This window comes from Pseudophryne corroboree, chromosome 9 (genome assembly GCF_028390025.1).
Source record: "Pseudophryne corroboree isolate aPseCor3 chromosome 9, aPseCor3.hap2, whole genome shotgun sequence".
Lineage (NCBI taxonomy): Eukaryota > Metazoa > Chordata > Amphibia > Anura > Myobatrachidae > Pseudophryne > Pseudophryne corroboree.
In genome coordinates this window covers 437433930-437458253 of record NC_086452.1, presented here as the reverse complement: position 1 = coordinate 437458253, position 24324 = coordinate 437433930, and the positions used below count along the sequence as shown (strand labels likewise).

At 45.1% G+C, this 24324-nt stretch overlaps 1 protein-coding gene across 1 annotated transcript in view; it reads right to left on the bottom strand.

The window, feature by feature from the left end:
- Positions 1–24324, bottom strand: part of FRMD4B (FERM domain containing 4B) — a 326444-nt gene that overhangs the window by 122970 nt on the left and 179150 nt on the right. The window contains exons 6-7 of the mRNA XM_063941063.1: positions 23296–23352; positions 20129–20151 (exon numbers count right to left, since the gene is read on the bottom strand). Coding sequence (XP_063797133.1) covers positions 20129–20151; positions 23296–23352 — 80 coding nt within the window. The remainder of the gene's footprint in view (positions 1–20128; positions 20152–23295; positions 23353–24324) is intronic.

Sequence of the window (24324 nt, the reverse complement as noted above, 5' to 3'; positions counted from 1 at the left end):
TGGCAGGAGTGTGTCAGCAGTTCCTGCAAGACGAAGGCATTGATGCTATGGACTGGCCAGCCCGTTCCCCATACCTGAATCCAATTGAGCACATCTGGGACATCATGTCTCGCTCCATCCACCAACACCACAGACTGTCCAGGAGTTGGCGGATGCTTTAGTCCAGGTCTGGGAGGAGATCCCTCAGGAGACCATCCGCCACCTCATCAGGAGCATGCCCAGGCATTGTAGGGAGGTCATACAGGCACGTGGAGGCCACACACACTACTGAGCCTCATTTTGACTTGTTTTAAGGACATTACATCAAAGTTGGATCAGCCTGTAGTGTGTTTTTCCACTTTAATTTTGAGTGTAACTCCAAATCCAGACCTCCATGGGTTAATAAATTTGATTTCCATTGATAATTTTTGTGTGATTTTGTTGTCAGCCCATTCAACTATGTAAAGAACAAAGTATTTAATAAGAATATTTCATTCATTCAGATCTAGGATGTGTTATTTTAGTGTTCCCTTTATTTTTTTGAGCAGTGTATATATATATATATATATATATATAATATGTGAAAATCAGGTTCTCTGTAAAATTGGCCCTGGGAGATCTGTCAAACGGATCTAAATCATATGACAATATCGGGATTATTGTCAGGTTTGGACTTGTGTTTTACTAGAGGGAACATACTGATTTAGCGAGCTGTTTCGCTTTATTTATTACATGTTATCAACAGGTGCTACCCACCAAGGCTGTATAATTATATCACAGAAGCCCAGAGACAACAGATTCCGGCAGCGGCCTGCAGAGGGCTGCTGGGAAAATACTATTTATTTTGATTGGCTCATTTCATTTAGCCTGTGCTAGGTGGCTGCACCCCCTTATAGTTACCCAAATCTGGGAGAATAACGCAGATACGGGATTGTATTTAACCAACAGCTCAGCAGTGCTCGTGTGCATAGTCTTCCTGTACTGTTCATAATAAACCATACTGAAGGAGTTATAGTTTAAACGTAAAACACACAATGACTCACAAGATAAACACAACGCAGACACACATGGCCGGAGCTGAACGGTACACAGTGCAGCAAGAAACAGAATTCTGCAGACAGACAGCCTGGACACTGTGACTGGGTGACTGTCGCCTTTCTTACAGGGCGAGATATCAAATGCTGTCCACCCTAAATGATGATTAGGCCCATTCTAGAGAACAACAGTGTACCAAAGTGCCTTGTAGCACAGCAATGAGTGTCAGTTCTGCTGCCCGGGTAGCTATGCTCTGCCAGTTGATCAATCTATGCAAATTAGGTGTAATCCGCAGATATTATTTTAAAATGAAAGATGAAGAGGATATTTTTTTTAAATAGAAGGTTGGGGGGTTTTACCATATGAGAACGTTGCGAGATAAAATCTACTGCTTGGGTGCTTTAAAAAAGACAGGATTGCGGTTATGTGTGGGATTGGTGGATCTACTTCAAAGACGAAATGGAGCATAGAATGTCTACAGAAAAGGACGTTATAGCGAGATCATCATGAATTACAGACGTAAAGACAGACAGCCCAGCTCACTTCTGTCTGCCATGGACAATACGAAGCTTCCGCTGTGTTATGCTGTGCCAGGCAATGGTTATCTCCCCAGCACAAAGCCTGGATTGGAAATCTTACATGTCAGCTATTTAAAGAAAACATCTCTGTTACGTGTTCATCTGGATCTATTTCAGTTCCCTCAGCAAAAATAGGTTTTTTTTTTATGCTCTCCTGATTTAAACCTGGTTATTTTTGTCCAGATAACAGATTTCCTGCAGTATCTCAAACAGTATTCATGGGAAAGATAATCTTGTCTAGCACACATTCGCTATACGAAAACACGGGCCCCTGATCTACGCCTGTCCCCAAAATAACCACACTCGGCAATACGGTGGTTCTGTAAAACGTATCCAGAAATTGGTCCCAGAGTCTCTCCAGGTCATTGTTAGCTGGTGCCTTTAACCACCCAGTCATACAGGTCTTTATTAAATAACATTTTAAGAGTAATTACAAAAGTATCTCTTGTTAGAACAGGTATAGAACCTGCATATAACACTAGAGATATAGTCATCACTTCCTCTAGTGACCCATATCTTAGACTGAACACTTCTTAAGCCACGGACCTCAACACATCTGATTAATCAAATGTACACATTGCATTTTTCTTTTTCTTTTTATAGGACATGTTATCATTATGCTTGCAGCACTTTGACTGCATCACCAAAGCCTAGTAAATACATTCTAACACCATGGTTAGATTTACAAAAGCTGGTAGGAGAAAAGTGGTGGCGTTGCCTAAAGCGACCAATCAGATTAATCTATCCTTTTCTAGAATGCAAGAGAGAAAATATAGACAGAATCTGATTGGTTGCTATGGGAAACACCTCCCCTTGTCTGATTTAGAAGCTTTACAAAATCTACCCCCAGGGCTGCACATAGATCATTCCGAGTTGTTCACTCGCTAGCAGATTTTAGCAGCATTGCACATGTTAGGCCGCCGCCCTCTGGGAGTGTATCTTAGCTTAGCAGAATTGCGAATAGAACATTCTTAGCAGTTTCTGAGTAGCTCTAGACTTACTCCTACACTGCGATCAGCTCAGCCCTTTTCGTTCCTGGTTTGACGTCACAAACACACCCTGCGTTTGGCCAGCCACTCCCCCGTTTCTCAAGACACTCCCGTGTTTTATCCTGGCACGCCTGCGTTTTTTGCGCACACTCCCAGAAAACGGTCAGTTTCCGCCCAGAAACACCCACTTCCTGTCAATCACACTCCGATCACTTCAACGATGGAAATTCTTCGTTCGGACGTGAGTAAATCTACTACGTTTTGTGCTAAAATACTTAGCGCATGCGCACTGCGTACCATGCGCATTTTCGCCTTAATCGCTCCGTTGCAAAAATCGGCAACGAGCGAACAACTCGGAATGACCTCCATAATGCACACACTTGCTAACAAGCCTTTGCTTTGCTTGATTTTCAGCATTGTGTGTGCAAGCTCCTAAATCAATCACACTTATACATGTGATGTGAGTACTTTTTTAACCACTTGTGCTTAGTAGCAGGTCGTGGAATCTATTAGGGTGGAATCTATTAATTCCCAAACAATACATTGCTTCCCCTTGCAATGGTGAGGGATAGCGGCAAAGCCCTATTCACTGAAGGTAATGCAAGGGATTCTGTTGAATGCCTCCATTGAGACCCCCCCATCCCCCACTTCCCCAGCTGCAGGTGTAAGATTGACAAGCAGCGTCACTGGCATACAGTAGTGATTGACTGTCCTTATGCTTTCAATTTATATTCTACGCTTTTATATCTGTAATACTTTTATGGGATGTTCAGCTAATAATTGCAATATTGATACAATCTTGTTATTCTGTGGAAAGTTGTGATAGATAGATAGATAGATAGATAGATAGATAGATAGATAGATAGATAGATAGATAGATAGATACTCAGATACCAATTCCCCATTATACAGACTAGTTTTGTGTCCACAGGATATGAATGAAAATGGATTCTCTGTCTGGGTGAGAACAATTGGAGCTTTTGGTTTGTGTGTGTTGAGGTCGTTGGGTTAATCCCCCTTCAGTCTTTAGCATCCAGCTAGTAGTAACGTATCTCGCTAAGCCAATGAGTCACCATGAACTTATCGGCTGTGTATAGTGTAGCCGATAGGCGGTTATTGTTGTAGCTTATCAGACTGGACGCAATCATTGTAAGCGTCTTATAAGTCATGTGCAGCAATCGCATTCACTTAACCAATGTCTAGATACTGGGTTACAGATGATGTATGTGAGGCCCCAAGGTCATGTAATATCTGTGTGCATTACCACCAATTCATTCCAGGAGAAGTTTAGTCAACATTGACCAAGACACTTTACATACCAGTCTAATTGTTCTCACTATCTACAAGCATTAAGTACTTAGTAGAGACTTTATCTATCCATTGAGTGATCATTACAATAATCTTTTTACCGGGGTCTACTCACAACCGCCTTTTGTTATTTGATATATCCAACCTAATGCTTAAACCAGAGGTTGCCAAACACGGTCCTCACGGCCAGGGCTGCCAAGAGAAATCCTGGGCCCCGATACAACTTCCTGGGCCCCCAAGCCCCCCCCCTGCAGGGGGTGTGACCACAGCATACTGGAGGCATGGCCCCACCTCTTTGAGGACGTGTCTTTCACATGAGAAGAAATGCTGCAGCTGCTGCTTCCAGGTAAGGAAGATGGGGGGGGGGGGGGGGAGGGGGACCTGGGCCCCTCCATCAGACCTGGGCCCAGGTAATTTGTACCCTTTCCTCCCCTCTCTTGGCGCCACTGCTCACGGTACCCCAACGGTCCAGGTTTTAAGTATGTACATGCCTGGCCACAGGTGACTTCATTAGTATCCCAGTCAATCTAATTTAACTCTGTGCTGAGCCATGGATATACTTAAAACCTGGACTGTTGGGGTGCCTTGGGGACAGAATTTGGGAACCTCTGGCTTAAACACATCACCCACTGTACTAGCAGTGCACGATGATGAGTAAAAAAAAAAATATGGCGTCCAAAAATGTTAACTACAACGTTTAGAACAGAATCCCAGACATCCAACAAGGTTCTGAAAATGTAAAATAATCTGTTTGCCGTCTATAAATAAATGACATATTGACCTGTTTGTTGTTTTATGGCGGCCTATTCTCAACATCAAAGGTAAAATCAAATAATAAAGTGTTCTCTACTTGATTTTCAAAGCATTACTCCCTTGGGAGACGTTCCGTACTCAAAGATAACTACAAATGAATGTACATGGAGTGTCACGTCTCATCGCGATTATAAATCCCGCTGACTGCACACTTCCATGATCTCTACATCTCCTATTAAGTGAGTAATGTGGTTTACTAATGTTGTGTTGCGGGCTGGGTGAGTGCCAGTGTTTTGTTGGCATACATGACGTGGCCAGGACGTAGACCCCTCTACAGAAGTAGCTGTGGTCTGAACAAGGGTTGGCTCTCAGCCAGGAGATAACGCAACATGGGTGGGAGGCAGGTTCACTCCTCTCATTATGGATATGGTAGACACTGGTGACTTTACATCATACACTAAAATATGTATACATAGTGATGTCACCTCGTATTTCTTGACGTGTCTGCAATTTTCTAAAACCATCAACAGATATGCAAAGGAATTAAATAAATGACTTGAATTCCGACAAGACGGTGAATGTCTGAGCAACTGTGTGTGTTTGAAGTAAAGGATAGAACCTATTATGCAAAATCTTTTCTGCATTGAGGTTGTATCTGGAATTTGGAGCCCCCTGCATATAATGGCCCTCATTCCGAGTTGATCGGTCGCAAGGCGAATTTAGCAGAGTTACACACGCTAAGCCGCTGCCTACTGGGAGTGAATCTTAGCTTCTTAAAATTGCGACCGATGTATTCGCAATATTGCGATTACTAACTACTTAGCAGTTTCAGAGTAGCTTCAGACTTACTCTGCCTGTGCGATCAGTTCAGTGCTTGTCGTTCCTGTTTGACGTCACAAACACACCCAGCGTTCGCCCAGGCACTCCCACCGTTTCTCCGGCCACTCCTGCGTTTTTTCCGGAAACGGTAGCGTTTTCAGCCACACGCCCCTGAAACGCCGTGTTTCCGCCCAGTAACACCCATTTCCTGTCAATCACATTACGATCGCCGGAGCGATGAAAAAGCCGTGAGTAAAATAAGAATTTACTTACCGATAATTCTATTTCTCGGAGTCCGTAGTGGATGCTGGGGTTCCTGAAAGGACCATGGGGAATAGCGGCTCCGCAGGAGACAGGGCACAAAAAAGTAAAGCTTTTACCAGATCAGGTGGTGTGCACTGGCTCCTCCCCCTATGACCCTCCTCCAGACTCCAGTTAGGTACTGTGCCCGGACGAGCGTACACAATAAGGGAGGCAATTTGAATCCCGGGTAAGACTCATACCAGCCACACCAATCACACCGTACAACTTGTGATCTAAACCCAGTTAACAGTATGATAACAGAAAGAGCCTCTTAAAGATGGCTCCTTAACAATATAACCCGAATTTGTTAACAATAACTATGTACAGTATTGCAGATAATCCGCACTTGGGATGGGCGCCCAGCATCCACTACGGACTCCGAGAAATAGAATTATCGGTAAGTAAATTCTTATTTTCTCTATCGTCCTAAGTGGATGCTGGGGTTCCTGAAAGGACCATGGGGATTATACCAAAGCTCCCAAATGGGCGGGAGAGTGCGGATGACTCTGCAGCACCGAATGAGAGAATTCCAAGTCCTCTTTTGCCAGGGTATCAAATTTGTAGAATTTTACAAACGTGTTTTCCCCCGACCACGTAGCTGCTCGGCAGAATTGTAATGCCGAGACCCCTCGGGCAGCCGCCCAAGATGAGCCCACCTTCCTTGTGGAATGGGCCTTAACAGATTTAGGCTGTGGCAGGCCTGCCACAGAATGAGCAAGTTGAATTGTGTTACAAATCCAACGAGCAATCGTCTGCTTAGAAGCAGAGGCACCCAACTTGTTGGGTGCATATAGTATCAACAGCGAGTCAGATTTTCTGACTTCAGCCGTCCTTGAAATGTATATTTTTAAGGCTCTGACAACGTCCAACAACTTGGAGTCCTCCAAGTCGCCAGTGGCCGCAGGCACCACAATAGGTTGGTTCAGGTGAAACGCTGATACCACCTTAGGGAGAAAATGCGGACGAGTCCTCAGTTCTGCCCTATCCGAATGGAAGATTAGATAAGGGCTTTTATAAGATAAAGCCGCCAATTCAGATACTCTCCTGGCGGAAGCCAGGGCCAGTAACATAGTCACTTTCCATGTGAGATATTTAAAATCCACCTTTTTCAATGGTTCAAACCAATGGGATTTGAGGAAATCTAAAACTACATTTAGATCCCACGGTGCCACCGGAGGCACCACAGGAGGCTGTATATGCAGTACTCCTTTAACAAAAGTCTGTACCTCAGGAACTGAGGCCAATTCTTTTTGGAAGAATATTGACAGGGCCGAAATTTGAACCTTAATAGATCTCAATTTGAGACCCATAGACAATCCTGATTGTAGGAAATGTAGGAAACGACCCAGTTGAAATTCCTCCGTCGGAACACTCCGATCCTCGCACCACGCGACATATTTTCGCCAAATGCGGTTATAATGTTTCGCGGTGACTTCCTTCCTTGCCTTAATCAAGGTAGGAATGACTTCTTCTGGAATGCCTTTCCCTTTTAGGATCTGGCGTTCAACCGCCATGCCGTCAAACGCAGCCGCGGTAAGTCTTGAAAGAGACAGGGACCCTGTTGTAGCAGGTCCCTTCTCCGAAGTAGAGGGCACGGGTCGTCCGTGACCAACTCTTGAAGTTCCGGGTACCAAGTCCTTCTTGGCCAATCCGGAGCCACTAGTATTGTTCTTACTCCTCCTCACCGTATAATCTTCAATACCTTTGGTATGAGAGGCAGAGGAGGAAACACATATACTGATTTGTACACCCAAGGTGTTACCAGTGCGTCCACAGCTATTGCCTGTGGATCTCTTGACCTGGCGCAATACTTGTCCAGTTTCTTGTTGAGGCGAGACGCCATCAAGTCTACCATTGGTCTTTCCCAACAGTTTATTAGCATGTGGAAGACTTCTGGATGAAGACCCCCCTCTCCCGGGTGAATATCGTGTCTGCTGAGGAAGTCTGCTTCCCAGTTGTCCACGCCCGGGAAGAACACTGCTGACAGTGCTATTACGTGATTCTCCGCCCAGCGAAGAATCTTGGCAGCTTCTGCCATTGCACTCCTGCTTCTTGTGCCGCCCTGTCTGTTTACATGGGCGACCGCCGTGATGTTGTCCGACTGAATCAACACCGGTTTTCCTTGCAGGAGTGGTTCCGCCTGGCTTAGAGCATTTTAGATTGCTCTTAGTACCAGAATGTTTATGTGAAGAGACTTTTCCAGGTTCGTCCATACCCCCTGGAAGTTTCTTCCTTGTGTGACTGCTCCCCAACCTCTCAGGCTGGCGTCCGTGGTCACCAGGATCAAATCCTGTATGCCGAATCTGCGGCCCTCCAATAGATGAGCCTTTTGCAACCACCACAGAAGATATACCCTTGTCCTTGGCGACAGGGTTATTCGCAGGTGCATCTGAGGATGCGACCCTGACCATTTGTCCAACAGATCCCTTTGGAAAATTCTTGCATGGAATCTGCCGAATGGAATTGCTTCGTAAAAAGCCACCATTTTTCCCAGGACTCTTGTGCATTGATGTACAGACACCTTTCCTGGTTTTAGGAGGTTCCTGACAGGTCGGATAACTCCTTGGCTTTTTCCTCGGGAAGAAAAACCTTTTTCTGAACCGTGTCCAGAGTCATCCCTAGGAACAGCAGACGTATCGTCGGAAAACAGCTGCGATTCTTGGAATATTTAGAATCCAGTCGTGCCGTCGAAGAACTACTTTAGATAGTGCTCTTCCGACCTCCAACTGTTCTCTGGAACTTGCCCTTTTTAGGTCGTGCAAGTAAGGGATAATTTAGATGCCTTTTTTCTTTGAAGAAACATCTATTTCGGCCATTACCTTGGTAAAAAGGCCCGGGGTGCCGTGGATAATTCAAACGGCATCGTCTGAAACTGATATTGACAGTTCTGTACCACGAACCAGAGGTACCCTTGATGAGAAGGACAAAATTTGGACATGGAGGTAATCCTTGATGTCCAGGGACACCATATAGTCCCCTTTTTTCCGGTTCGCTATCACTGCTCTGAGTGACTTTATCTCGATTTGAACCTTTTATGTAAGTGTTCAAAACATTTTAGATTTAGACTATGTGTCACCAAGCCGTCTGGCTTCAGTACCACAATATAGTGTGGAAAAATAATACCCTTTTCCTTGTCGTAGGAGGGGTACTTTGATTATCACCTGCTGGATATACAGCTTGTGAATTGTTTCCAATGCTGCCTCCCTGTCGGAGGGAGCCGTTGGTAAAGCAGACTTCAGGAACCTGCGAGGAGAAGATGTCTCGACTCTCCAATCTTTACCCCTGGGATAATACTCGTACGATCTAGGGGTCAACTTGCGAGTGATCCCACTGCGCCCTGAGACTCTTGAGACTACCCCCCCACCTTGAGTCCGCTTGCACGGCCCCAGCGTCATGCTGAGGACTTGGCAGACGCGGTGGAGGGCTTCTTTTCCTGGGAAAGGGCTGCCTGCTGCAGTCTACTTCCCTTACCTCTATGTCTGGGCAGATATGACTGGCCTTTTGCCTGCATGCCCTCATGGGAAAGGAAAGATTGAGGCTGAAAAGACGGTGTCTTTTTTAGCTGAGATGTAACTTGGGGTAAAAAAGGTTGGATTTCCCAGCTGTTGCTGTGGTCCCCAGGTCCGATGGACCGACCCCCAAATAACTCCTTCCCTTTATACAGCAATACTTCCATCTGCCGTATGGGATCTGTATCACCTGACCACTGTCGTGTCCCTGACATCTTCTGGGAGATATGGACAACGCACTTATCTTGATGCCAGAGAGCAAATATCCCTCTGTGCATCTCACATACATATATATAGAATGCATCCTATTAAATGCTCTACATGAATAAAATATTTTCAGTCAGGGAATCCGACCAAGCCAACCCAGCACTGCATCTCCAGGCTGATGGCGATCGCTGGTCGCAGTATAACCACCGTATGTGTGTATATACTTTTTAGGATATTTTTCCAGCTTCCTATCAGCTGGCTCCTTGAGGGCGGCCGTATCTGGAGACGGTAACGCCACTTGATAAGCGTGTGAGCGCCTTATCACCCTAAGGGTTGTTTCCCAACGTACTCTAATTTCTGGCGGGAAAGGGTATAACGCCAATATTTGCTATCGGGGTAACCCTACGCATCATCACACACTTCATTTTATTTTATCTGATTCAGGAAAAACTACAGGTAGTTTTTTCACTCCCACATAATACCCTTTCTTGTGGTACTTGTAGTATCAGAAACACGTAACACCTCCTTCATTGCCCTTAACGTGTGGCCCTAATGAGAAATACGTTTGTTTATTCACCGTCGACACTGTATTCAGTGTCCGTGTCTGTGTCTGTGTCGACCGACTGAGGTAAATGGGCGTTTTTAAAAACCCCTGACGGTGTTTCTGAGACGCCTGGACCGGTCCTAATAGATTGTCGGCCGTCTCATGTCGTCAACCGACCTTGCAGCGTGTTGACATTCTCACGTAATTCTCTAAATAAGCCATCCATTCCGGTGTCGACTCCCTAGAGAGTGACATCACCATTACAGGCAATTTCTCCGCCTCCTCACCAACATCGTCCTCATACATGTCGACACACACGTACCGACACACAGCACACACACCGGGAATGCTCTGACAGAGGACAGGACCCACTAGCCCTTTGGGGAGACAGAGGGAGAGTCTGCCAGCACACACCAAAAACGCTATAATTATATAGGGACAACCTTATATAAGTGTTTCTCCCTTATAGCATCTTTTATATATATACAATATCGCCAAAATCAGTGCCCCCCCTCTCTGTTTTAACCCTGTTTCTGTAGTGCAGTGCAGGGGAGAGCCTGGGAGCCTTCTCTCCAGCTTTTCTGTGAGAGAAAATGGCGCTGTGTGCTGAGGAGATAGGCCCCGCCCCTTTTTCGGCGGGCTCGTCTCCCGCTATTTTTGAAGTTAGGCAGGGGTTAAATATCTCCATATAGCCTCTGTGGGCTATATGTGAGGTATTTTTTGCCTCTAATAAGGTTTTTATTTGCCTCTCAGAGCGCCCCCCCCAGCGCTCTGCACCCTCAGTGACTGTTGTGTGAAGTGTGCTGAGAGGAAAATGGCGCACAGCTGCAGTGCTGTGCGCTACCTTTATGAAGACTCAGGAGTCTTCAGCCGCCGATTTTGGACCTCTTCTCTCTTCAGCGTCTGCAAGGGGGCCGGCGGCGCGGCTCCGGTGACCATCCAGGCTGTACCTGTGATCGTCCCTCTGGAGCTAGTGTCCAGTAGCCAAGCAGCAAATCCACTCTGCACGCAGGTGAGTTCACTACTTCTCCCCTAAGTCCCTCGTTGCAGTGATCCTGTTGCCAGCAGGACTCACTGTAAAGTAAAAAACCTAAGCTAAACTTTCTCTAAGCAGCTCTTTAGGAGAGCCACCTAGATTGCACCCTTCTCGTTCGGGCACAAAATCTAACTGGAGTCTGGAGGAGGGTCATAGGGGGAGGAGCCAGTGCACACCACCTGATCTGGTAAAAGCTTTACTTTTTTGTGCCCTGTCTCCTGCGGAGCCGCTATTCCCCATGGTCCTTTCAGGAACCCCAGCATCCACTTAGGACGATAGAGAAAATTACTTTCTACATAGCAAAGTTACTTGGCGCAGTCGCAGTGCGAACATTGCGCATGCGTACTAAGCGGATTTTCATTGCGATGCGATGAAAAATACCGAGCGAACAACTCGGAATGAGGGCCAATATACTAAATTCAATGAACTGTTTAGCAGAGCTCCTCACAGTGGGGGTAATTCCAAGTTGATCGCAGCAGGAAATTTTGTAGCAATTGGGCAAAACCATGTGCACTGCAGGGGAGGCAGATATAACATGTGTAGAGAGAGTTAGATTTGGGTGGGTTATTTTGTTTCTGTGCAGGGTAAATACTGGCTGCTTTATTTTTACACTGCAATTTAGATTGCAGATTTAACTCACCACACCCAAATCTAACTCTCTCTGCACATGTTATATCTGCCTCCCCTGCAGTGCACATGGTTTTGCCCAACTGCTAACAAAAATCCTGCTGCGATCAACTTGGAATTACCCCCAGTGACTGTAAAAGTCTATGTGTATGACATTATCACTGAACGGCAGCAATTACTTGGGGGGGGAGGGCACAGGCTGCAAGGGGGAGTCAGGATGCGGTGGGGGGGGGGGGGGGGGGAGAAGAGGGGCGGGGCAGTCAGGCAAGGCGGACAGGTGGAGTCAGGCTGCTGGGGGTTTAGATGCTGCAGGGTGGGGGTGGGGTAGACTGCAGGTGGGCTTAGTTAAACTGTGGGAGGTTTAGGATTAGGCAATGGTGGGTGGGAGGGTAAGCCGTCGGGATGTTGCTGTATGTACCAACGATAATCGGGCATAGTGCTGGAATGGGAGCCAGTCAATTTACCGGCTGTGGGCATCCTGGCTGTCAGGATAACAATGCCGGAATCCCGTCAACCGGTAACATACCGGCGGTCGGAATCCCCACTTGGGTAGTGGTCCACGTCACCACCCGAAGGAGAATATAACCCTGTGGCGACCAAAGGTCACCACCGGGCCCAAAGCGTGACGAGCCAGTATTCCGGCGTCGGTCTCCTGACCGCCGGGATATCATACTGATCCCGCTGGAACCAGTATAAACAATAATACTGACAGTCTATCCATTGTAAAAGTACATTTATGAGTGATCCAGGATTCACGCGACAGACACAATGGGGTATAAAACGTCATACAGGAAGCTTATCAGCGTTTTCCCTCAAGTATGAATTTACATGTTAGGACTTGGCCCTACGATGCAGCTACAATTCCCACAACGATATGGCATCTGTACTGTCTGACAGTCTAGCAAATACAGAGATTAGAGAACGTGGAACATTTTTCAAAATCTATTTTTTTTTAAAAAGGTAAAAACGATCCCACTAGTACCCGACGCCTTCCCCACGTGGGGTGGGACACACATTCTCACAGTCACTGGTGGCCATGGAGGTGCTATATGTGCTTTGTAAAGCCTGGTTATTATGTACAGAACTGTGCAGCGTAAACCCTGCAGGGCTCAGATGTGAGGCTCCCGGACACCTTCATTTATTCTATTGTTGAGTTATGGAAGCAGCTGTTTATATGTACAATGACACCTATATGCCCACACCTCTCAGACAATGAAGCAATCCCTATCCACTTTTTAATGTCCGATCGCGACAGATCGCTGCTCAAAGTCATTGGGGCGGGTACAGAGATGAATGTACATCCGTTGGCTTAGCTCTTATTGCAGGATTTAGCACTTCAGAAAAAAGCACACGCAACTACGAGACCACAGGGTCAAAATACTAGAATTCTGATTACTTCTGCACTCGCGACCAAGGAGGTGGAACGCGTTGTGAATGGGTGTACTCACATGCGGGCATGCAGACCAGCACAGCAGTGTATATATGCCTATTAGGAGGCGTATCTTAGCACCTAGTAACAGGAGACCAGCGCAGAAGTGTATATATGCCTAATAGGAGGCGTATCTTAGCACCTAGTAACAGGAGACCACAGAAGTGTATATATGCCTATTAGGAGGCGTATCTTAGCACCTAGTAACAGGAGACCAGCGCAGAAGTGTATATATGCCTAATAGGAGGCGTATCTTAGCACCTAGTAACAGGAGACCACAGAAGTGTATATATGCCTATTAGGAGGTGTATCTTAGCACCTAGTAACAGGAGATCAGCACAGCAGTGTATATATGCCTATTAGGAGGTGTATCTTAGCACTGTCAAAGTCAAAAAATATTGTTATACCTATCCCTCGTACTAACCCCTCATGCACATGCACGCTGCTCGTGCACCTAGTCCCCCGTGCGTGCACATATCCGCAAGTTGCGTAAGAGACGCCCTGGCGACTCGTGCGCATGATATGTGTATTTACGGCGGAGTTTGTGAGCGAGTAGCTTGCTATCAGAATATAGCATATTTAACCCAAATAGTGCATTTTGTCGATGTAGTTCCCCTAGTCCATGACAGCGAGTATTATTAGTTTAAACAGTTCCTGGACAGAGGGATTCGTCTTTGCATGATAGGAAGGGTCAGACAAAGGTTGTAAGGTGATGTCTAGTATCCAGCTGTAGGGTATTTTTAGGGTAACATTCCGGTGTTAGTTAGGAAAGGATCGCTTGCTCCTGCGTTTAGTTATGTATAAAAGTAGAATATGAACATTAACTGTATTTGCTATAAATTACACATGCGGCGGGAATCCAGAGGATACCTCCCACCAGAGCAGTTGGGAAAGGACATCGCCTACCTGTTCAAATCCACCTATGACCTTTGCTGTAATGTAGAGACATATCCCTGTGTCCAATGAACAATGAGGTTACAGTGACCATTGTATTGTGTATGCATCTTGTGTATAAAAAGACCACTGTTGCCTGGCCGGACACAAGACTCTGAAGGCTTTCTCCCTGATAGCTGAGGACTGGTCCAGGACGCTCTTGCGAACGATTCCCCACGTATGTATATTCTCTGTAGCCATTATTCTCTATTATTCTGTTTAGATTTCCTTGTTAGCCTGTAGTGTATAACTTGTATCTGTTTACCCCTTTTTCTCTGAATAATCCACTGCAGTGTTAGAGCCCAGTGGTTTACCACAAACTGGTGTTGTGTTTTCACTTTCCTGCAACGGGGTTTTTAGCGTATTAATCGGTATAAGGTGTATAAGCATTGTTAAGGTGTACGCACTGCGGGTACTTCATACCACCAGCGCTACTTAAGGTTTTAAAGTATTACATCATTGCAGTACTTGGCTGCTAAGGTTTAAAGTATAAGCATATCCTTACATTGTTTCATTAATAAGGTTTACAGTATATTACTCTGTGTGCGTCCACGCCGCGTGTACGTTGTACCCACGGCACGGCGTCTGATACGCTAAGTGCGTATCAATACGTTACTTGGTACGCAAATAGCGTACTTAGTAAATAGCGTGAATCCGTGTGCGTACGTGCCACGTGTGCGTCGTGCCCACGGCACAGCGTTTGATACGCTAAGCGCGTATCCATACGGTACTCAGTACGCAAATAGCGTACTTAGTACGTAGTGTATGTAATAAGTCTAGCGGCCATAGCGGCTCCACGGTAATAGCGAGTCTAGTGGTATAGCTTTATGTTTAAGATAATAATTGACATTATCAGCACCTAGTAACAGGAGACCAGCGCAGAAGTATATATATATGCCTATTAGGAGGTGTATCGTACCACCTACTAACAGGAGACCAGCACAGAAGTGTATATATGCCTATTAGGAGACGTATCTTAGCTAGTAATGGTGCAGATGCAAAGGCACACAATCATGGCGACTTGTAGTCACTCAGTGGCATACTGTATGTATGTTAGCAATTCAGAGGTGTACTCGCCTCAAATTTCCGAACAGATCTGCACACGTGTAAAAAGACATTATCTTTCAGTGGAAATTTGTTTTGCGCAATGGACGCCCTTATCTTCCACTAAAGCACTGACACCATTGTCTTAATTTATTGATTGTTAGATGGCACCAAAGGAGTCTTCTTTCTTCACATACTCACCCGGCTTCTATCTTCCGGCTCTGCGAGGAGGACGGCGGGACGGCGGCGCGGCTCCGGGACGAACGGCAAGGGTGAGACCTGCGTTCCGTTCCCTCTGGAGCTAACGGTGTCCAGTAGCCTAAGAAACAGAGCCTAACGTTAAAGTAGGTCTGTTTCTCTCCCCTCAGTCCCTCGATGCAGGGAGTCTGTTGCCAGCAGGCTCCCTGAAAATAAAAAACCTAACAAAATACTTTCTTTTCAGGAAACTCAGGAGAGCTCCCTGTAATGCACCCAGTCTCCTCTGGGCACAGTATTAAAACTGAGGTCTGGAGGAGGGGCATAGAGGGAGGAGCCAGTGCACACCCATACCTAAAGTTCTTTTTTAGTGCCCATGTCTCCTGCGGAGCCCGTCTATCCCCATGGTCCTTACGGAGTCCCCAGCATCCTCTAGGACGTAAGAGAAAGTGGTGTTGGATTAGCGCCACCACTAGTGTGGTAGAGAGTTTGCACCACTGAAGAGGACCTATAGGCTCCCACGGCATTATATTTACAGCCTCCACCCTCACTCTTATATGTTGCGCTATTTATGTAAATATGGACTACAAAAGAGCCGCAGGGTTTTCTTTCACTCCTCAAACAAGACACTGCCCAGATGAGAACGTCTCTGGAACTGCATCGGGTTGAGAAGGAGAATTCATAGCAAAGCACCCAACCCAATGTCAACTTGACATTATCAGGAGTGTAGAGCACTAATCTAGGACTAGGATTATTTTTAGAAATGAGCCGGTATCACAAATATGAGGGAGGAGAAAAAAGTTAAGTGTTAAAAAAAAGTGACCATTATATGAGAATGACTGAATAACGTCACTAGTAAGCACAGCAATTCCCTCGCCCTAAGTTCATTCTTATATATTGTGTTTTCCACTTTCCTAGTTCAATAGAACATCAGCCATTTCCTCCCCCTAAAATGACTTACTCACGGACAGTAAAACTCTGCGCAAGATTTCTAATGCAAGGAAAGTGTAGGTAATCGGATGACAAAATAAATATAATAAAGGATATTTTTCTTTTTATGTGCATTTAGCTATCGCTGCATTGCGTTGTTATTATTTTATTGTGTTTTGTTTTGTAATTTTATTAAGTTTAGAGCATATGAAGCACATCCACCTAGCCGAGCACCTCTAGTCATCTTAACAGGCACATGTTGTAAACGCAATGAGATGCGGCTAAGAAGTGCTTACATGCGCATTCAGCGTGAACGAGAGAACAAATTCTATGCTTCGTCACAGATGCAAACTCTAAAACATGCATTTGCAAACATTTCTAAATGTATATGGAATATATATATACCAAACATGTGTTATATGCATGTTTACGCATGCTTAAACATTGGATACACCAGTGTGGACGCAGTCCATGTTCTCTGCTATGGGCCTAATTCAGACCCGATTGCTGCAACGGCAGCGATCGCATTCTGAAGCCCTTTGGGGGGTTGCCCACGCGCACCCACTAGGATGCATAAGCATCTCACTGGTGCGATCGCCTCTGTCTGATTGACAGGCAGAGGCGGTCACAGGGTGGGAGGTGGCATCTCAACGGTGTTAGAACGAAGTTGGTGAGGCTGTTGGTGGGGCAACACAAGTTGCGTGATGTCACACGCAGCAACACAGAACTCGGTTGGTAGCTGCCTGCCAGCGCAGCTAGGCTGCGCAGGTAGGGAGATACTTGGCAGGTGCGAAAGAATCGCCGCCGTGCAATGCTTTCACACCCATGAGGGGGGGGGGGGGGGGCTTGGGGGAGCAGGACCTGACATGCGGGGTGGACTAGCCCTGTGCTGGGCGTCCCCCTGCCTGCATGTCAGAGAAACTGATCGTAGATGTGCTAAGATCAGGTCTAAATCACCCCCAATATCCACTGGTGCCCTCACTCCAAGTTCACTGGAATATACAGCAATTTCCCCTCCCCAAGGTCATCGGACTACCCAACAAATCCCTGTCTCTGCCCCAAATGCATTAGCCTGCCATTGCGGCTTTCCACATGCTGCTGTTTTATCAGTACAGTAGCTGCATCCAAAGACGAAGCTGCTGTGTGAAATGTGTCTGTCTCTGAAGCAGGCCCTTGGACATCTGGGCCCATTAAAATGCTCAGCAATTCCCTCCCTGCAAGTTCCTCTTAAAATTCAGCATTTCCTTCACCCCAAGCTCATTAGACTACACAACAATGCTTTCATGTTCTCTATTTTAGGGAGATAAACCTTTAGGAAGAGAGGAGTTGATTGCACAACTGGTTCTGCATTTAGCTAAATACAGCAGCTTATCACCGTCACCACCCGCAGCGGGTCTCACTGCACACGTAGGGGAAGAGTATTTCTGCATGTTTCTGTTTAAGCACTGGTAATTGAGTAAGTAGTGCAGTCTAAAGTTCAAATGGTCACTGGTTATTATTCAGCAAACCAGGCGCTATATGGGCAGCTATATCTATTATTTGTTATCAGCCCTGACTTTGGCAATGAGAGAAAGGGAACGAGATGAATCATTAACAGGCCAGCGTGTGACCTCTGCGATCCGTATTTATTCAGTGAGTCACTGGGAATGGGCCCATGCACCTCAGGCCTGACAGTCTTCTGCCTTAGCGCTGCGAGACCGGCATGTCAGCTAGAAAGTGAATGAATGGGTAAACAGAGGTAGAAAGTGCAATGTAAACCTGTAATTCCCATTCCTCGTGCCGGCTATTATACAGCAGACAGGAGAGAGCAGAGGGCCGACCGCACAGAAAATGAATAGAAAGTTATATGGCAACTTTACGTTGTCTGTATAACAAACATAAGGGGGGGATTCAACTGCAGGTGAATGATCTTGCCTTTGCCTGTAAGGTATCCGGTCTTTAGGTTGACAGCACTTAGATCGACACTCATTAGGTCGACCAATGTTGGTCGACTTGGTTATTAGGTCGACATAGCAAATGTCGACACTTGAAAGGTCGACATGAGTCTTTAACTTTTTTTTTTTTACTTTTTCATACTTGACGATCCACGTGGACTACGATTGGGAATAGTAGCAAAGCAAGCTATGCGAGGGGACACGGTGCACTGATTGGGGTTCCTGGCCACTTTACAAAGAAAACGGCACCAAATTTAAAAAAAAAAAAACTCATGTCGACTTTTTTCAATTTCGACCTTATCCATATCGACCTAATGACCGTGTCGACCTATTTCAGTTGTCGACCTAGTCATTGTGGACCAACAATGGTCGACCTAATGACTGTCGACCCTATGACCCTTGAGATGCTAAAACTTTTTAAAGGGGACACATGCATAAGGTGTCCATAACAACCAATGGGATTCAAGATATTATTTTACCTAGTACATTCTGTTAAATGACAACTAGAATCGGATTGGTTGCTATGACCTAAACCTCTACATGTCCTCTTTAGAAGGTTTGATACATCTCCCCCTATTCCTGTTGCATTAGTATTCTTCTATGTTCTGGATTGTCTCTGTTTTAGTCCATTCAATTGGTTTAGTTCAACTAAATTTTAATATAATTAATAATCAAGAAGATTTTATTATCTGTAGATAATAAATGTACAGTACATTCAGTTATCTAGTTTATAATTCTAGCGGGTATGTGTATCAAGCCCTGGAGAGAAATAAAGTGTAGAGAGATAAAGTACCAACCAATCAGCTCCTGTCATTTTATAAATCAGCCTGTACAATGACAAATGATTGGTTGGTACATTATCTCTCTCCAAGTTTGATACATACTCCCCTCTGTGTTTCTTATTGAGTGTTAGCTAAAGAAGGGGGGGTACACACGGAGCGACGTTCACTTAATTTCTAAGCAATCTGACTAGATTGCTTAGAAATTAGGAACACAGCGCTCCGTGTGTAGGGGTGCCGGCGACAGCGATTCGGGGTCCCGCGCGACGCTATCGCTGGTGCTAGATTGTGCCTGCATGCAGGCACAATCTAGCAGGTCGCTCATATCACCGCTGGATGAAATGTGCCCCCATCCCCCCGTGTCCGTCCCCCTCCCTCGCTCAGCACACATCTCCCCATCTGTATGGCCCTTTGGTATATTTTAATCAGATTATTTTTGCCACTGGCAATGCATGCAGATTAGAGGGTGGAGTCATCAAATGCATGTTTCTTCATAAGAAAGCTACACAGAACATTATAAAATCTTGATTTAAACATTCCAGTAGTTTACCAGAAGTAACGCCATTTGAGATACATGTCGGATTTAGACCATATATATTTCTCTACAGTATATTTCTTGTCAGACGCTAGATCTCATCTTTTTAAAGGACCTCCGTAAACTATACTTGGCTCTAAAGCAAGTGCATACATTGTCCAGTAATGGCTATACGTACACCTTTGAGAATGTTACAGGACATATTATTTGAACCAACGTGTATTCTGGATTTACCAGCTCACCGTCCGTGTCTGCCAACTGAAAGAGCTTTAGGAGAAGCTAAGAAACACACCTGAAAGTACATGGTAGCACAACACAGGGGCTAGTCATAAACAGAAGATGTAAGAAATATAATGATCAGGGAGGAAATTAATAAAGCCTGAAGATAACAGACACATCTAAATGCATTCGCTGTCTCGCTGAGCTGATGTATTTTGGGTAGAAACCTTGGAGATGTTATCCTAATCTATTTCTGGATTGTCAGCACACTTTCCCTACCAGCCCCCTCACCATCTGTAGATTGCTCTCCCTGCTCTGCAGACACAACACCAAGTGGCCTAAGGGGGTGGGGGGCCACGACGATAGACTCTGGCAGCTACAATATGCCTACCATTGAGAATGCAACACTAAAGGTGAATATACAAGAGACAGTGATTAATTACCTACTGTAGTCTCCCCGGGCCTCCTACAAAAGATAGAAAAAAGTAAGTTAGGAATGACTCCTGATAAGATGATGAAGCATGCTCTTGGCTCTCCAGCTGTTGGGCTACAAATCCATGGTTGTCCAACCAGTCTTGCAGTTTCACAGCGGCTGGAGAGCTTTAGTGTGTTTCTTACAAATACTGATATACAACTGAGCGGGTCTGGGACTCAAGGTCGACACCACTTAGGTCGACACCAGAAATAGGTTGACACAGACAAAAGGTCAACATGAACAAGGTCGACATGACTTTTTAAAATATTTTTGGTGTTGTTTTCTTCGTAAAGTGACGGGGAACCCCAGTTAGTGCACCGTGTCCCCCCGCATGGCTGGCGGCTTCAGGCAAGGTTACTGTTCCCAATTGTAGTCCACGTGGATCGTAAAGTATGAAAAAGTAAAAAAAAAAAGAGTAAAACTCATGTCGACCTTTTTTCCATGTTGACCCTTTGTCTGTGTCGACCTAAGGTGTGTCAAGCAATTGCCGTCGACCTAAGTGGTGTCGACCTGGAGTCCGGATCCACCATGCAGTAGATCCATCAAACCTTGGAGAGAGATAAAGTGGAGAGGATGCCCTTAGATTACGCTTTATCTCTGTCAATAGTTTGATACATCTCCCAATGTGTGTTACATTTGTTATGAATGGTGCTGTAGGATTCCATCCAGACCTTTTTTAATCCACCAATTGAAAACAGTTTCAGAAGTGGAGAGTTAACAGATGGACTAAAAAGAGCCACGGTTGTTGTTTTTCTGGTATCATTCCACTGATACACCCCTCTTTTTACAGCTTCACACACCCCATCTTTCAGCTGGGGCTTAGGTATAAACTATGGAGTCCCCAAAATAGTAGCTGCGCAGAGGGGGTGGAGCTAACAAGCAACATGCACAAATCTGCGGTAACACATGGCAACCAAAGACATGTGAGGTTTCATTTACTAAACGATTTCCAAAACTTGATAAATGTAATATGATTGGCGGACATAGGTTACATTGCACCATGTTAATAAATTAGATTTTGTTAATACAGAAATCTATAAAAACAAAATAAAAAAAAATATGTGGCTACCGAAGGAAACATAAGACATAAGGGGGAATTCAACAGTTTTTTTGTGCACCCGTTACTAATTTACCTGGATCAAACATGTTTTCGGGGGTCCTGTGCTCTGGACTTGAACCTCAGGAATGTTAGAGACCCACGTGATGAGGTCACCTGGCTGTGGTAGGTGGACACATATTTTGGCAAAAAATGATGCCAAGAACCGCAATTTTAGTCCATGTTAAAGTGCAGAGTTTATTATAAATGTTCTGATTACCAGTGTTCTTAGTGCTTAGAGTGTGCACCTGCATTTTGTCTTTTTATTCTGTGTTGCACTACAAATCTCAGAATGGGTATCCGGTCTATAGGTCGACAGTCAGTAGGTCGACCACTATTGGTCGACATGACAAAAGGTCGACATGAGTTTTTCATAATTTTTTCAACTTTTTCATACTTTACGATCCATGTGGACTACAATTGGGAATGGTAATCTGTGCCGAACACAGCAGTAGTGGAGCGAGGCACCTTGGCCGAAGCATGGCGAGCGAAGCGTGCCATGCGAGGGGACACAGTGCACTAATTGGGGTTCCCGGTCACTCTATGAAGAAAACGACACCAATTTTATTTTATTTTTTAAACTCATGTCAACCTAATGATTGTGTTGACCTATTTGGGGTGTCGACTTAGTTACTGTCGACCAATAGTGGTCAACCTAGAAACTGCCAACCTAAGTGTGGTCGACCCTATGAACCACACCCTCAGCATGTTGTCACCTCTTATTAGGTCTAGAATCAGGGTGTGCAGTCCAGCCCTCCCCCCCCCCCCCCCGTCCCCCCTCCCCTGCCTGTCCTTCCCTAGCCCAGGTGCAAATGGAAAGCAAGTGTAACAAGCAGAAGCAGAATACGCTTTCACTGAAAAAGTGACAAGTTTGTAGTTAATATCATTCAGCTGCACCTTGGGACAAAATTACTATAATCTACACTCAACACTACAGAGGTTATAGAATATTTATATCCCTAGGCTGCCTCCGAACCTGTACGCTCTTCAGTATGAATGTTTCATAAGCTCTCTGCATTTTAGATGAGCACTGCTGGTCACTTTAAACCTAGATTTATGGCCAGAAGACTCGCTTCATCAAGATTATAGGCTCTTAAAAGTCAGGAATGGAAAAATATGCCACATGATCTGGGCTGCAAGAAAATCTTATCTACAGTACTGTCCATGTTGCATCTTTCAAACGCCCCGCAGGATATTAAACCAATGACACAATCTTAAGAGGAAGGTGGGCTATCTCCATTAGGTTTGACCATATAGATCAAAAGAATCAATTTATAGTTGTTTACTGGCCGGAAAACAATAAGTTACATGAAGGTGGAACTTGTTGCGGATCACTGTGTATAAGCAGAGGTAGCCTACCTGTGACACTCCAGCTGACGTGGACTACACATCCAAGCATGCCCTGCCATATATGGCACGCAAAAATTGTGGTGAGGCATACTGGGATATGTAGTTCCACAGTAGCTGGAGTACCGAAGGTTACCTCCCCCTGGATTATTATAGTTTACCAACCTGTTTCTCTTTAATTGTGGTGGAGGTAACAGTCCCAGAATAAAACTGCAAGGCTTGCTGGGATTTGTAGTTTTACAACAGCTAAACAGCATAACAGTAATATTTTCTTGTTGATTCATATTTTATTTTTTTTCTATACTGCGCCTGGTGTGAGCTACAGGAAGTTTACAATGTATTATCTTTGTGATGCTTAATGCTTTCTCTATTCACTATTGGGTTTATACGAGACATCCTGCGTTGTGTATATCTCCACATACAAATTAGAATCTGCCGTCCATTCTCATAACTGAGCCATAAAGACACACTGCTGACAAATCTACATTATAACTCCACTCAGTCTGACACTTTTAATGATACCCAAGACTCTCAAAATGTACAATGAACACTTTTTATTATATTATATATTGATTTATTTGTATTTTTTTTTTTTACAAGAGAAGAGAAACACGGAGTACAAAGTATCAAACAACTTTTGTTGGTTGCAACTCCCCCAGGACACAGACACAGCATGCATATAGGCTCCTTACCTGGAGAATGAGTGCAGCCAATTTAAAGACGGTCTCACTGTCCACTTCAATCTGCCCCTGTTAACACAATAAGGAGAGTAAGCTGAGGCACTGGGTGATCACTATGGTTCATGCCTAGCACTGCCGAGTACCTCCAAGTCCAACAACAGAATGTACCATTCCACACAGCAGGGGTGGCCTGTCCATAGAGGATAGAATTACATTGAAAGGTGTGAGCCTGCCTGCTTTGCACCTGTACAGGCAGAGTGCCCCCAAAGTCACTGTAAGGGAACGCAGCCTGTAATTATAGGTCCATGGAAGTATTCTGCTGGTGCATTTAATGTACAATGCAGTGGCTGGATTCTGTTTTGTGTGTTCAGTGTGTGCAGATCTCCCCGCGGCAGATGGTCTCGCCCGATGCCCAGAGATAAGGTTGCACCCAGCAGTGCAGAGGTTACAGCACAGACAACAAGTGCTGGAAGGCACAATGCCAGCTTTTGTGTGTCCAGCCAGGGCTGTCATGCATACAATGTTTTCCTAAGTCCTATTCAGTGCTGGATGGTAACTTTTCTGTAGCTACAATACTGCATGATTTAACCCTGTGCTGACAATGCAAATGCTCAAAGACACTGATTGATGGCTGTAATTATCCCCCCACCGTCCAGTCATACAGTATTCCACTTGTGCAATATCAGGTCTGTCTTATATAGGTACCATGCTTTATAAATGCAGTAAATGCAACTAGCAGGGACATTTAGTCAGCAAGCCGCTGATTCTCTGCGTGTTTAAGCAGGAAAATTACAATGGGAACACCATTCAAAGCACAGCTGAGATTACCATTATTATTATTATTATTATTATTACCAGTTATTTATATAGCGCACACAAATTCCGCAGCGCTTTTACAGAGAATATTCGGACATTCACATCAGTCCCTGCCCCAGTGGAGCTTACAATCTATATTCCCTACCACATGTACACACAGACACATTCACACTAGGGTTAATTTTGTTGGGAGCCAATTAACCTACCAGTATATTTTTGGATTGT